The sequence below is a fragment of the Neomonachus schauinslandi genome, chromosome 1 (genome assembly GCF_002201575.2).
Source record: "Neomonachus schauinslandi chromosome 1, ASM220157v2, whole genome shotgun sequence".
Lineage (NCBI taxonomy): Eukaryota > Metazoa > Chordata > Mammalia > Carnivora > Phocidae > Neomonachus > Neomonachus schauinslandi.
In genome coordinates, this window is record NC_058403.1 from 194,443,188 (window position 1) to 194,457,636 (window position 14,449).

A 14,449-nucleotide genomic window follows, 5' to 3' on the forward strand; every position below is an offset into this window, starting at 1 on the left:
AAGACTTGAAAGTCATCCTTTGAACAATGTTGAACAATTTTGAGGTGTGTGAATAATACAATACTTCTTTTTTTTTTTTAAAGATTTTATTTATTTGATAGAGAGAGACACAGTGAGAGAGGGAGAAGCAGGCTTCCCGCCGAGCAGGGAGCCCGATGCGGGGCTCGATCCCAGGACTCCGGGATCATGACCTGAGCTGAAGGCAGACACTTAACGACTGAGCCATCCAGGCGCCCCAATACTTGTTTTAAGGAGAATTTCAGAGTCTGAGTTAAATGAGCTTGAACATTTGTAATGTAAAGAAGCCAATTCTATGCCAAATCACAGTGAAGATGTCTCTGTTTCTTCCGTCTGGCCCCAGACTTTCTAGGTCCGAAGGAGAGACCCAGTCCTCTACATGCCAGCTACCCACCTGTGCCAGGTTCTAATTCTGCTCTGGTTTGGAGGTCCATGGAGAAACCATCTTTGGTCTCAGGATGTAATGAGAAAACTCCGGGCCTGGCCAGATCCTAAGCAGTGTTGGAGTCTGGCCAAATTGGCCTGTCCAGGGAGGTGACAGAAGTTTCCTGAATGTTGCATAATATCCGGTCCAGGTCAGCTCCAGGTTGGGAAGATGCCCAGAGACAGGGTAAAAGTTCTGGACAAGGACAGCCTGGACGTTCTGACAGCATAAAGTGAGCAGGGATGGCCCCTGGTGGCCAGGCCCTTAGAATGTCTCCTCTTTTATTAATTTTCTTTTATTTTTTATTTTAATTCCAGTATAGTTAACATACAGTGTTAACATTAATTTCAAGTTTATGATATCGTGATTCAATAATTCTATACATTACGCAGTGCTCATCATGGTAATTGTATTCTTAATCCCCTTTACCTATTTCACCCATCTCCCCACCCACCTCCTCTCAGATAACCACCAGTTTGTTCTCTATATAGTTAAGAATCTGTTTTTTGGTTTGTCTCTTTTTTTCTTTGTTCATTTGTTTTGTTTCTTAAGTTCCACATGTAAGTGAAATCATATGGTATTTGTCTTTGTCTGACTTATTTCACTTAACATTATACTCTCTAGATCCATCCATATTGTTGGAAATGGCAAGATTTCATCATTATTATTATTTTTTAAAAGATTTTATTCATTCATTTGAGACACAGAGATACAGAGAGAGAGCATGAGCAGGGGGAGAGGCAGAGGGAGAGGGAGAAGCAGACTCCCCACTGAGCAGGGAGCCCTATGTGGAGCTCGATCCCAGCATCCTGGGATCATGACCTGAGCCGAAGGCAGCCGCTTAACCAACTGAGCCACCCAGGCGCCCCAAGATTTCATTATATTTTATGGCCAAGTAATATTTCATTGTATATATACATATATGTATATATATATTTGTGTGTGTGTATATATATACATACATATACACACACACCACATCTTCTTTATCTATTCATCTACTGATGGATACTTGGATTGCTTCCATAATTCAGCTTTTGTAAATAATGCTACAATAAACATAGGGGGACATATATCTTTTTGAATTAGGGTTTTCCTATTCTTTGGGTAAATACCCAGTAGTGGAATTACTGGAGCATATGGTAGTTCTATTTTTAATTTTTTAAGGAAACTTCATACTGTTTTCCACAGTGGCTGCACCAATGGAAAAGTTTGCCTTCCCACCAACAGTGCACGGGGGTTCCTTTTTCTCTGCATCCTTGCCAATACTTGTTGTTTCTTGTGTTTCTGATTTTAGCCATTCTGACAGCTGTGAGGTATTATCTCATTGTGGCTTTAATTTGTATTTCCCTGATAATGAGTGATGTTGAGCATCTTTTCATGTGTCTATTGGCCATCGGGATGTCTTCTCTGGAGAAATGTCCATGTCTTTTTTTTTTTTGTCAGAGAGAGAGAGAACGTGCACAAGCACGGGGAGGGGCAAGGAGAGGAAAAAGTAGGCTCCCTGCTGAGCAAGGAGCCCAACGCAGGACTCAATCCCAGGACCCCGACTGGAGTGGAAGGCAGATGCCTGACCAGCTGAGCCACCCAGGCATCCTAGAAATGTCCCTGTCTTCTGACCATTTTTAATTGGATTATTTGAATTTTTGGTGTTGAGTTGTGTAAGTTTCTTATATATTTTGGATACTAACCATTTATCAGGTATGTCATTTGCAAGTATCTTCTCCCATTCAGTAGGTTGTATTCTGGCTTTGTTAATTATTTTCTTTGCTGTGTAGAAGCTTTTTAACTTGATGCAGTCCCAATAGTTTAATTTTGCTTTTGTCTCCCTTGCTTCAGGAGACATATCTAGAAATGTCTCCTTCTCTTTTAAATATGTAATTTATAACCGCTTCTCAGGGCTGAGGGGTCTGGAAAGGGCCAGGCTGCATCACACTCCCTCATATTACAAATTACAATATAACAAAACTGAGGCCTGGGCAAAGGTACTTTTTTCCCTCCAAGGTCACAGGTCACACAATGAAGCAGGACGACAACAGAATAGAACCTAGGTTTCTCCACCCATGGAGAATCCTATGGATGTGATTCCAAGTGACTGGTGTTCTTTTAAATGACACTTGTTTTAAGTTCGGAGAAGTGAACCATTTAAAGAATCTCTGACGGGCGACTAATTGGCCCTTAAGGTATTGAGCGAACGCCCGGTTTCAAGGGCCCTTTAAGAGGACACAAATACAATGACCCACGTGTCCTCCACTTCCGGGATCCTTGAAGCCTTTCCTACGGTGGTTAATCCCGACCCGCCCTCAAGGTATCTTGGGGAAAGTAGTTCCACTTTTCTGCACACACAAGGTGGCGGCCGTCTTGAAACTGCATTTCCCAGAAGGCTGTGCTCGTCGTGCGGTAAACCGAGCTACGGGGCCGAGGCAGTGAACCCCTCATCCTGGGTTTTGTAATTTCTTAGGGGATTAGTGACAGTGGACGGAGACCTTTGGCGGCGGCACCCGTGGGCTGCTGGCCTGGCGGAGCTGCGCGCGGAGGCCGTAGAACCGGCCACACAGCTCTGCTTCCGGCCGGGGGACAAAAAGCGGAGGTGCAGCGTCTCCTTTAATCGTCGTGGGCGGGGCGTGGCGACGCGACCCGCGTTGCTATTGGCGGCGGTTGGGGGCGCGGAAACTGAACGGGCCGCAACGGCCGACGCTGTATTCTCCGGCGCCTTGGGCGCCCCGGGCCCGCCATGGCGGCACCTTGCCCTGTAAGTTCTTGCCGGCGGTGGTTGCCCGGCCTTAGTCTCCCCGCTGGGACTGTGGGTGCCTAGCCGAGGTGATGGCTGCTAGGGGGCGAGTGGGATGCCAGGTCCCGAGCCAGTCTTCTCCAGCCTGTTTACCGTCTGTGCAGGGGGCGCTGGGTCGGGACACGTAGTGAGCACCTCCTGAGTGCCAGACCCTTTGCGGACTACGGGGGCGGACCAACGAGTCCCCGCTCCCCGGATTTGCATCCTAGCGGAGGAGACACTAGTACTAATACGTTTCGACTGGAGGTCGGGCTGGAGGCCAGCTCCGGGCGTCAGTCTCACCATCCTCAGCAGTGGGTGGCTGGGTAGGGGCTTGTTGAGCGAACACCGTGCTCGGACGGGACAGCCCAGGTCTGCAGTGTGATCTGGGCCGGGCGCCCTGAGTCCCAGTTTCCTCCAGAGGGAAGCACTCCAAAACCCCTCTTTTTGAGAGATTATTTAAACATGTCTGGCCTTTGGGCTGGGTTGAGAGTCAGGAAGACCGGGTGGTGCCTGTTGGCATGTGGGGCCTTGAGCAGAGGGCCCAGACTTAGGATCCAGGCTTTTTGACCCCTAATCTGGCCCTTCCCATAAGTCCCTCCCCACTTCCTTCCATATATAAACCACCTTAGGGTGCAGCCACTGAGGAACCACAGAGGCGGGTTGGATGAGGAGGTGGGAAGGATGTTGGGAGGTTTCGGGGTCCCCTGGTCAGAGGTGGAACTGAACTTACCTCTGCGCATTGAGCCTAGAGGTGGGCATTATCTTGTTCTCCCAAGAGGTTCAGGTGAAGCAGTTGCTGCTCTGTTGCCCTCCACCCCAGCTGCCACTCCATTTCTTCTTGAAAGGGTGACTCAGGCCTGTGTGTTGGGGGTGGAGCTGGGCACAGGGCCATGGGGACCTTTGTTCTGGTTACAACTCTGTGGGGTGGCAATGGTCTTACTCTGCCCCAAGGACATTTTTTTCCCAGGAGGAGGTTTTGCTGGGCTCCCCGGTGCGCCCAAAATGCTTCTTTGAGGTTTCTGATATTTGGGGTAGGGGGAGATGTTTGCATGGCAGGGCTATAACTCTTCAAGTGCTAAGACAGCTGCTGTTGTGTGGAAAGAGTCTGGAATATTTTCTCCATGTCTTCCTAGCAGTGTCCTGAACTACTGCTTCCTTGACGACGTTGGGCACAGTAGAGATGGTGGCACTGCCCCTTGGGGCCTGTCCAGGCTGACCTTTGGGTTCCTTGGCCAGTCTACAGTGAGATTGAGGGTTCAGAATCTGATTCCTGAAGTGGGGGTTGCTGAAAGGCCCCCATTTTCTCTCCTTGATTCTTTTTTTTTTAAGATTTTATTTATTTACTTGATAGAGCGAGACAGTGAGAGAGGGAACACAAGCAGGGGGAGTGGGAGAGGGAGAAGCAGGCTTCCCGCCGAGCAGGGAGCCCGATGCGGGGCTCGATCCCAGCACTCTGAGATCGTGACCTGAGCCGAAGGCAGACGCTTAACCATCTGAGCCACCCAGGTGCCCCCAAAAGATTTTATTTTTAAGTAACCTCTACACCCAATGTGAGGCTCAAACTCACAAGCCGGAGATCAAGAGTCGCACGCTCTACTGACTGAGCCAGCCAGGCGCCCCACTTGTTGAATTACTTCTAAGTGTTTATTCTTTTTCATGTGTCATAAATGGAATTGTTATCATTCTTCAGATTGTGCATTGCTGGTATGCAGAAGTACAATAGAGTTTTTAAAATTTTTTAAAGATGGTATTTATTCACTTGAGAGGGGGAGAGGCTGGGAGAGGGAGAAGCAGACTCCCAGCTGAGCAGGGAGCCCAACATGGGCCTTGATCCCAGGACCTGGAGATCATGACCTGAACCGAGGGCAGACGCTCAGCCATCTGAGCCACCCGGGCGTCCTACAAGAGATTTTTATATATTGATCTTGCAACCTTGCTTAACTGGTTTATTAGCTCTAATAGTTTTTTAGCGAATTCCTTAGAATTTTCTATATACAAGATCATGCCTTGAGCATTTTTAAACCCCCCTGGCTGTTTTAGGAAGAGTCTTGGCCCTGGGAAAGCCCCTTCTTCATTCATATTTCACACATTTGACCCTGGCTCTCCTGCAGGAGGACCCCTCGCTGGAGAGGCATTTTAAAGGCCACCGAGATGCAGTTACCTGTGTGGACTTCAGTCTCAACACAAAGCAGCTGGGTAAGAGGAGGCATCTTCCTCGGCACTAGGTTATGAGCTGAGAGGGCAGAGTCTCTAGCTGGGAGGTCGGGGGGTGGGGGCGGTAGGGCACTGTGAGGACCCAGGTGCTTTGTCTAGCCCTGCATCTGGCTTCAGCTGGCCAGCTGTCTGGGGCTGGGTTTGTGAACTGTATTCTACATGCAGAGTGTGGGACTCAGAGAGTTGGGGGGCCTTGCCAAGGGCACGGAGCCTTGGAAGGTGGGCCCAGGGTCTGGGCTTTTCACTGCATATACCCCAGCCGTCTCTTGGGTCTGGCTGGTAGAATGGCCCTAAACAATGGCTCCTTTTCCTTGGGTCCTCGATTCTCTTGTCCACAGCAGTATGGGAGCATCCAGTGAGAAGGGCAAAGAGCAGAGCTGAGTACCCCTGCTCCTTGGTCGCTTGGGGGTTCCTACACAGCTGTCATGGCTGCCGCTTTCTTGTTTCTAGGGACAGGGCTCTCCCTTCATCCCATAGTCAAGGTCCCCTGCCAGAGACTACTGGTCACTGTAGATAAAGAGCAAACTGAAGTCATTTGATCTGTCTTGGGGATCTCTACGTTTCTGATTGACTTGGTCCCTCTCAGTGGTAAAAGGCCCATTGGGTCGGGCTGGAAGGACTTGCTCTCTAGTGCCCTTAGGGTGTGACTGTGGGGAACCCCATGGGGGATGAGTTTTCTCAGAGGCCCGCTGGGTTGCAGCCCAGGCCTCGCATGTGAAGGGCATCTCTTGGTCTGGCTCCCTTGTGGGCCTGCTGCTTGGAGAGCTGACAGCCCATCGATGCTCCAAACCCCAGCTCAGCAGTTGCTGGAAGTGTGGTCTTTCTCCTGTCCCCTTACCCCATCGTCCTGCTGGAGGCTCAAGGCCCACTAGAGCTGAGGGTCACAGCATCCCTGCTTTCTCAGCCAGTGGCTCCATGGACTCATGCCTCATGGTCTGGCACATGAAGCCCCAGTCACGCGCCTACCGCTTTGCGGGCCACAAGGACGCTGTCACCTGTGTGAACTTCTCCCCTTCGGGACACCTGCTGGCCTCAGGCTCCCGAGACAAGACTGTCCGGATCTGGATACCCAATGTGTGAGTTACAGACTTGGAAGGGCTTGTCTGAGCTTGGGGTCCTGGTACCAGAGCTGTCCCCTCTCCAGTCCCCATCCTGGCTCTGGACTTGTCATGGTGGGGCATCTGCCCTACTTCTGAAGGGGTGCTGTCAGAAGCTGAGCCCTCCCCTTAGGGTTGGGAGAGGGATTCTGGGCTTACCGCAGCCATCCTGGAAGGGCTCCCGTCTGATGTTGCTCACACATGGGCAGGGTGGGTGGTGGTTCTGGCCTTCCATGTGGGGGGCTGGGGTGGCAGGCCTGCACTGACGTCGGGAAGGGCCCCTGAGGGGTCGGGAGAGCGTTGATGTGCTCACGGGCCCTCCTGTCACCGTTGTGGGTCTCCTGAATCGGAATACCCGTCCCTGCAGCAAAGGCGAGTCTACCGTGTTTCGTGCACACACAGCCACAGTGAGGAGCATCCACTTCTGCAGTGACGGCCAGTCTTTTGTGACGGCCTCCGACGACAAAACAGTGAAGGTGTGGTCAACTCATCGCCAGAAATTCCTGTTCTCCCTGAGCCAGCACATCAACTGGGTCCGCTGCGCCAGGTGAGCATCATCCTGCGCCCGGACCCTCGGAGGGACCTGGGGCTTGAGGGGCACCGAGGCGCTGCCAGGCGCCAGTAGCGTGACCTTGGGCGAACTAGCTACTCTTTCATATTCCTGGGCCTCAGCTTCCTTATTGGGGAAATGGGAGCAAAGAAGTTGTCACACTGTAAATTGCTGAGGAGCTTCTAGCTCACATATGACAAGTAAGTGAGTTCGTTGCCAGCCATGATTGAGCCCCTGACCTCCGGACTAATGCGGCCGGAAGCAAGTCGGCAGGGGCCATTTAGGAGCAATAGCGACAAGATGATGTCGCTAGTAGCACTCTACAGTTTGTTTTCACTTTTCATGGCAGGCCTGCAGGCTAGGCAGTGTCATTCCCATTTTACAGATGAGGACACTGAGGCTCAGAACAGTGCAGTATCTTGCCCCTGGGTGCTCGCTGGGGTTTGAAGCTGAGTCTGCCTCTCAGAAGTTGGTTTTGCTTGAGCTGCTGGGTGGATGTTGAGGCTTCTGAGGAGGCTGGTCTGGAGGCTGGCTCTCCCTTTGCTGTGGGGGGGCAGTGCTGTGGGGATAGGCGCCAGGTGACCCACAGGACCTTTCAGGGTCCAAGGATTGTGGACACAAATGTGCCCACTTTCAGCTATTCTGATCCTTTCGACAGAGATCTCCGTGCTCCAGAGGAAGAGGTTGGGAGGTCTGGGGATGCTGGGAAACCATGGGAGTCAGAGGTTGGGGACTATTATGGTGTTCTTCTGGGGACCCCATGCAAGTTACTTGTTCTCCAGGGCACCTTTGTCCTGGGAGGTCCCTGATTGCTCAGAGAGGCCTCACCATCAGGCTCCTGAGAATAGGAGGGGCCAGGCCAGCAAACCAGTGTGAAGCCTACACCAGCCTTTGGTGGTGGGTCCCCAGGACCTCCACACATTTTTGTCGGTAGGTGGTTCCCAGAGTCAAATGTGGACTTGGGGGACCTGAGAACAGGATAACGATGCTGATGGTGGCTTTGGGCCACCTTCCTGCTAATAGCATGAGCAGTCAGCACGCACTTTGCCACATGCCACGTGCCGTGCTGGGGGCCTTGTGTGTACGACGTTGCTCCCTGCTCACCACGAGTGTAGGTACCATTCTTACCCATCTCACAGAGGGAAAGCCGCTTGCCCAGGATCGCTCAGGGTCAGAGCAGTGTTCACGCTTTGGCTGGTTCTGGGATCTGGTGGTGGGCAGTGCAGGAACGTGGCTGTGGAGGACAGTGTGCAGTGCCCACGGTGGTGTGACTTGTGCCCTGCCTGGTTCAGGTTCTCCCCAGACGGGCGGCTCATCGTGTCTGCCAGCGATGACAAGACTGTCAAGCTATGGGACAAGACGAGCCGGGAGTGTGTCCACTCTTACTGTGAGCATGGCGGGTAAGTCACCGGACCCTGTCCTCCTCCTGCAGATGCTCAAGAAAAGCATGGACCTAGGCATGAAGGGGCCCCGGTGGCCTTATGTGGGGCCATGTCTCTGCTTCTCTCTGTCTCTGAATTTTTTCCTATGTGAGCAGGAGGTTCAGTCTCATCCCCATCCCCACAAATAATGAGTGCTTAACTTTAAGGCATGTGATTCTTGGGGCCTCTCTTTTCCTTTCACTTCCCAGTTCTCAGAATTGTGACTTGTCTCTCTGAAAGAAGGTGACCCTGGACCTCCCAAAATCATGTTAGTATGTTACCTGTGGTGATGGTTTTATAAACGACAGGCTTGTCAGGTTCTTGTAAGTTCTTGGTGGCGGTTCATGTTGTGCCACATCATCAGGAGAGGGAGGAGCCTGCATTGGAGTAGGGCCTCACCTGTTCTGGTCTTCTCGATGAACGCCAGCTTGTGTGTTCCGCAGGTAGGCTGGGAGCCCCCGGGAAGGTCTCCTCCTGAGAGCCGGCCATGGTGCCAGCCTGGATGTCACGTGTGGGGATATTGGGGGCCCTTGGCCTGTCTCCTGGAGATAGTCAACCAGTGGCCTTGAGGCCCTGCTGGCCCTTTGGGGCTGGGCCTCAGCGGGCAGGGGGCTTTGATGAGGGCCCTGCTTTGATGAGGGCCCCGACTCTGACTCTAAACAACCTGAGCTGTCGGCTGACCTTTGGGCTAAAGACCACTTTCTCTACTTGTATGTAGAAGTGGCTGCTGGGATTTGCTCCCTGGTGAGTCCATGTCCGGTCACTGCTAGCCACTGTTCTCACCCTCTCCTTGCTATCCCTTGGCCACCTGGTAAAGAAGCGGGGCAGGAGGGAGGTCTTCTGGGTTTGGGGAACAGCCTGAGCAGATGTGCAGGGATGTTGGAAAGGGCTGGATGTTTGGGGGTCTGTTCCGAGCCAGGACGGTCCTCCTCTAGCGTGTCGTGGACCCTGTCTTTCCAGCTTTGTCACCTTCGTGGACTTCCACCCCAGCGGCACGTGCATTGCCGCCGGCAGCATGGACAACACGGTGAAGGTGTGGGATGTGCGGACACACCGGCTCTTGCAGCACTATCAGCGTGAGTGTCCGAGAGCGGCCGCGGCAGGGCTGGGGCGGCAGGTGGCCGGCTCGTTGCTGTGGTGCTGAGGCGGGCCTGAGGACGGCCCCGGTCAGTGGGGAGAAGGCCCGGGCCCGTTGGGATCTCCAGCGGCCGGTAGTCTGTGCCGTGGCCATGCTGCTCGGAATGCTGGCCCGAAGGTGGACCCTGGCGCTCCCTGGCGCCCACCAAGCCCTGTGGAGCCTGCTCCAGAGCCGGCAGAGTCTCCTGCACACTGCAGGGCGGGACGAGGAGCTCGCAGTGGATCTCTGGCCAGGGCTCTGCTCAGGGGCCGCTTCTCAGGGGCTACCCGTGCTACTCGTCTCTAGAGCTAAGGGGAAGGGGGCAGGCCTGTCAAAAGAAGTCAGTGTTCATGGCACCTTGGCCACCTCTGGCCTCCTGGTGTCCTCCATAGGTATGGAGCCAAGAACCATATGGAAGGTCAACTTAGGCTAGAGACCAGGCTCAGGAGGCAGCCCTGGGGCTGTGTCCCCTGATCTAATGGTAGCCCTCGGAAGGCAGAGCGGCAGGCAGTCAGCATGGGCTGTGTCCGGTTCCAGCTGGGAGGTGGGGTAGGGACGGACTTGGGTGTGATTAGGATGAGCTTGTGGAGGGTACTAGAGCATGGAACTGTCTTGAGAGCAGGTGTGACTGGGGAGGGCCATGAGCCACCTCCGTTGTGGGGATGGGGCCAGGGAAGGAAGCTGGCGAGGGGCCACAGGAGGAATTAGGAGTTGTGCAGGGGGCAAAATGGTGGGTGGGCCTGTGGGCCTGGGGCTGAGACTGGGGAGGGGCAGAGCTGGAGTTGTTTGAGGAGCTATGGTTGTTGACTTGGGACTAAGTTTGAAGACCATGGGCTCCTTTCCAGAATTCTCACCTGAAAATGGGAAGGATGTGTCTGGACAAAGGTGTGAGACTTGGGGTTCAGAGCTCTCCTTTCCACCCACTATGAGCTCTTCTTAGCTGACTCTGAGATGTTGAGGTAACCGAGGCGAGGGAGAGGCTCCTGGTCTTAAAAAGCACACGGTGGAGGGTGGGCTCCGCAGCCAGCCTCAGCATTCCTAGTTGTGTGACGTTAGGCAGGTCACTTGACTCCTCTGGGCCCCCTGGGACAATGATAGGGCTTCCCTCACAGATGGTGTTGGGAGGGTAACGAATTGGTCTGTGTCAAGAGCTTAGGGAGTGCAGGAACCAGGTACTGTGTTCATGACGCCCGTGTTGCCAAGTCTGGGTCCTGGAGATCCTGGAGTAGGGAGTCTGGCCTGCATTGCCCTATACCACCACCAGGTGGCAGGGGCTAGCCGCATAACTGGTACCTTCCTCGACAGAGAGCCCTGGGGTTTGTCACAGCCGCCGTTTCAGACAGAGCTTCTAGAACTGAGCAGCTATGGGGTCTGCCCTCTGCTTGGAGACCACACCCCTCTTTCCCCTCCTTCAGGCTTTAGAGGCCTCTCTTCTGCTCTGGGCCAGGCCTGGGTTGGAGATCGGGCACATCTGCAGGGTTGACTGGGGGAAGGTTGGCAGGTGTGGAGGAGTGGCGGGCGGGAAGGCGCCACTGAGTGTGGGGTCAGGAGAGATGGGAAGGGAAGGTGACGAGGCAGTGCAGGTTAGGAGTATAGGCTGCTTCCTATCTGTAAAGGGGGTGGTAATAGTACCTTATGGGGTTTGAGAAGATCTGTTGGGGGAGTTCAAGTGAGTACTGGAAATGTGGTTTGTACCACATAAGTCTTTTAATTTTTTATTATTATTTCTTTTCACCACATAAGATTTGACACTGAGGGGAGAGGATCTCTAGGTGACCCTGGGAGGGTCCAGCCTCACCTCTGATGGATCAGGAGCATGGGTCTGGTGTTTGTAGGGTGCACCAGCAGGTACCCATCGGGGAGGACCTTGAATGCCATACTCTGGCCCATGGTCCCAAAGTTGCAGCCTGGCTGGCCGTGCTGGGACTGGTCCCATTGCTCGAGGAGCGAAGATCTGTCTGAGAGGACAGCAGTGCTGAGAGCCTACATGGGTGGGAAGCTGGTGTGTCTGGGTGATTGGTGGGTGGGCTGCTTGCAGCCGGTGTCTGAGGGAGGGCTGGGCATCTGAGTGGGGCAGGGATCGGGCCCAGGGAGATAGGCTTTGGAGATTGAATAGAGTTAGGAGGTGATGCTGTGGGTTGAGTGGCCACCTGGGCCCAGGAATTGGGGGCCTGAGAAGGGCTGGGGCGATATCCTGGGTCCCTGTGTTTAAGGGGCCATAGAGGGAAAGGTTGACAAAGCAGCCAGAGTGAGGGCTGATGGGGCAGAGCCAGGGGCATGAAGGAATGCAACGTCTCCTAAAGAGGTGATCAGGAGGGGGAGTGATGTAGGGCAGTCGAGGAGGGTGGCGGGTGCTGGAGAGAGGTCCCTGGAGTTCTTGAGGGGACAGGCTTTGTGGTGGATGGGCATGGGAGGTCAGTGACTGGCAGGGCCGGGGAGGTGGTGGGAGGGCTCAGGTGTCATCAGGAGCCAAGTCCTGAGGGGACCCGGTGCATGAGGCTGACAGGCTCTGCAGAGAGATTTCAGTGTGGTTTTGCTTATCCTTCGCTCCTATGACAGAGCTACCCAGTGTCTTATTCCTAAGCCACCCCAATGTAGATCAGACGCCTTGGGTGGCTTGGAGTACCTCATAAACAATCGGGTTTCCTCAGCTCCCTGCCCAATGCATGGCGCACAGGGCAGCAAACTCATCCCACTGCCTCTGAGCTTACCCTCTGGGGCTCAAGGAGAGCTCGGTGGATCTGAGCACATTGGCTGGGGGACGTACCCCTCACCCTTTATGCTGCTTGAGGGACCTGGCCAGGTCTGCTCAGGTCTAGCGGCTTCCCCAAAGAGCTCCATGGCCAAACCTTCTACCTGAGAGGCTCCCCCTACCCCCTTAGTAGCAGCTGCTCCCTCATCCTCAGAGGTGCCGGGGCATCTGTTTGGAGGCTGATTCCCCGAGAATGACTCCTGGCACTCTGGCAGCAGATGCCTGAGCTGTTTTTGGTCCCTGGCCCCTGGGAAACCCAGAGGAAAGTTTTTAAGAATATCATAACATCTAGTGTCTCCCTTGGTGACTCCGAATGAGTACCAGGCACTCCTGGGTGGGCTTGAGGCACATGAGCTCGTTGGGCTTTTCTGAGACCCTTTGACTCCTGATACTGCAGTGTGTGGTCAGCAACCGCAGCCTGCCCGTGTCCAGCTGCCCCGTGGTTGCGCGTCACGGAGGACACTTCCTGTTCCATGCTGGGTTGTCGGGAGTTAAGCTGGCACCATCTGTCTCAGTCAAGGAGTTTCTTGGCTCTGACCTGTCCCTGTGGGGAGCAGTTCTGGTTTCCCAATTCAGCGAGGAGACGGTGGGGCTGCCGGATCCCTGGGAGTGCCAGGCCCCACGGAGGTGGGTTAGGCTCCATATGCTCCGAGCCCACGAGAAGGCTGTTCAGACATCTGAGCAGCAACCCCCATCCGGAACCCGTAGTGCAGTTTGCGGCTCACAGGCACGTGCAGGTCCGCTAGCCAGTGACAGGCCCCGGGGGGGCTAGCAGGACAGGGCTACTCCCCATTTCACAGATAGGCAGTTTGAGGCTTGTCCATGGTCCCACGGCTGGGAAGCTGGGAATCTGAGTTTCCAACGGAAGGCCTCTGAGTGTGGCGTTCTGTCCGCTGCTCCGCGCTGGCTTCCTTACACCATGTTGATTCTAGTCATTTGCTTCGTGAGGCCCCTGGGAGGGTTTGGTTTGGCCCTCTCCAGAAATTCTAGTTAGAGCTCAGAGTCCCGGGTTCTCTGTCCCCTGGTTCTTAACACACCCCTCTGCCCTACCCCGATCTGGTCACACAGGATTTTCAGGCAGCTGTGCAGTCAGTTGGTGGGGCGGGCCTGTATCCTTTGGTTGGTGTTTTGAGACCAAAAGGGTTGGTCAGGAGGGCAGTGCACTGTCCCACGTGATCTGGCCAGCTCACTGGCCCTTTCCCACCATCCCTAAGTGGGCATTGGTGTGACATTCACACAGCAGGGTTTTGAGCATCCTTCCCTGCTGGTATCAGAGCACCTTCATTGTACTAATCCATAGTCCCTTGTGAACCTGAAGTCGCTGGGGAGGCCAGTTGCATGTTATGAGAAGCCCCCCAGGTGAAGTGCGCTGCGCCCTTTGTGATGGTGGTGGGCTGGGGCGGGGGCTTGGCCTCGTGTGGCCTGCCTTAGAAAGCTACCTCTGACTTGGGTACCTGGGACTTCTCTGGGCCCCTTGGTCAGTTTGGAGCCCACTAGGCAGTGGGCCAGGTTTGCTGAGGGCTTGTACATGCAGCGCTGTGTGGGCAGAGTGGATTGTGGGTACCTAGGACTCTCCTTAGGCCACGTGCTGCCCACAAGCTATGGCCAGTTCCCAGTGCTTAGGGGCAGGGTCTGCAGTGGCCTCGGTCCCACCTTCTCTGGGTTCCTGGTGACCTGTAGAATCTTGATGTTGGTATATCTCTGACCATGAGTTGGAATCTCTTCTCTGGGGCACTGTGCCGTCAGTTGTCACCAATCAGTGCCATGGAAGCAAGAAGAGGGCCTAGCAAGCTTTGGGTCTGATGAGAAGTGGATTGTTCCTGGACAGTCACTGCTCAGAACTTTATGGTGGGAGCCTCCCCGGGGGACTGGCGTGCAGGGGTGATTCTTAGGATGAGGCCTCCCTAGAATGTGTCTCCCACCTCTGTAGAGCCAGAGAGGCTGCCCCAGGCTGGCGGGGCTGGTGGGTGAGGCAGGAGAATGAGGAGGGAAATTCGGCAGTGGGTCCTGGTATCTAATACATCCTCATCCCCCAAGCTGAGCCCTCTTCTGGAGTAAATGGTTCCAGATGTTTCCACCCCAG

The 14,449-nt window shown here is 54.2% G+C and overlaps 1 protein-coding gene across 2 annotated transcripts in view; it reads left to right on the forward strand.

Annotated features, from left to right (window-relative positions):
- The first annotated feature begins 3,143 nt into the window (after positions 1-3,143).
- POC1A (POC1 centriolar protein A) overlaps positions 3,144-14,449 on the forward strand; it is a 69,547-nt gene continuing 58,241 nt past the window's right edge. For both annotated transcript variants that reach the window (XM_021694977.1, XM_044921521.1), the window contains exons 1-6: positions 3,144-3,194; positions 5,327-5,411; positions 6,334-6,505; positions 6,894-7,073; positions 8,369-8,476; positions 9,458-9,573. In XM_021694977.1, coding sequence (XP_021550652.1) covers positions 3,177-3,194; positions 5,327-5,411; positions 6,334-6,505; positions 6,894-7,073; positions 8,369-8,476; positions 9,458-9,573 — 679 coding nt within the window. In that variant the 5' untranslated portion in view covers positions 3,144-3,176. The remainder of the gene's footprint in view (positions 3,195-5,326; positions 5,412-6,333; positions 6,506-6,893; positions 7,074-8,368; positions 8,477-9,457; positions 9,574-14,449) is intronic.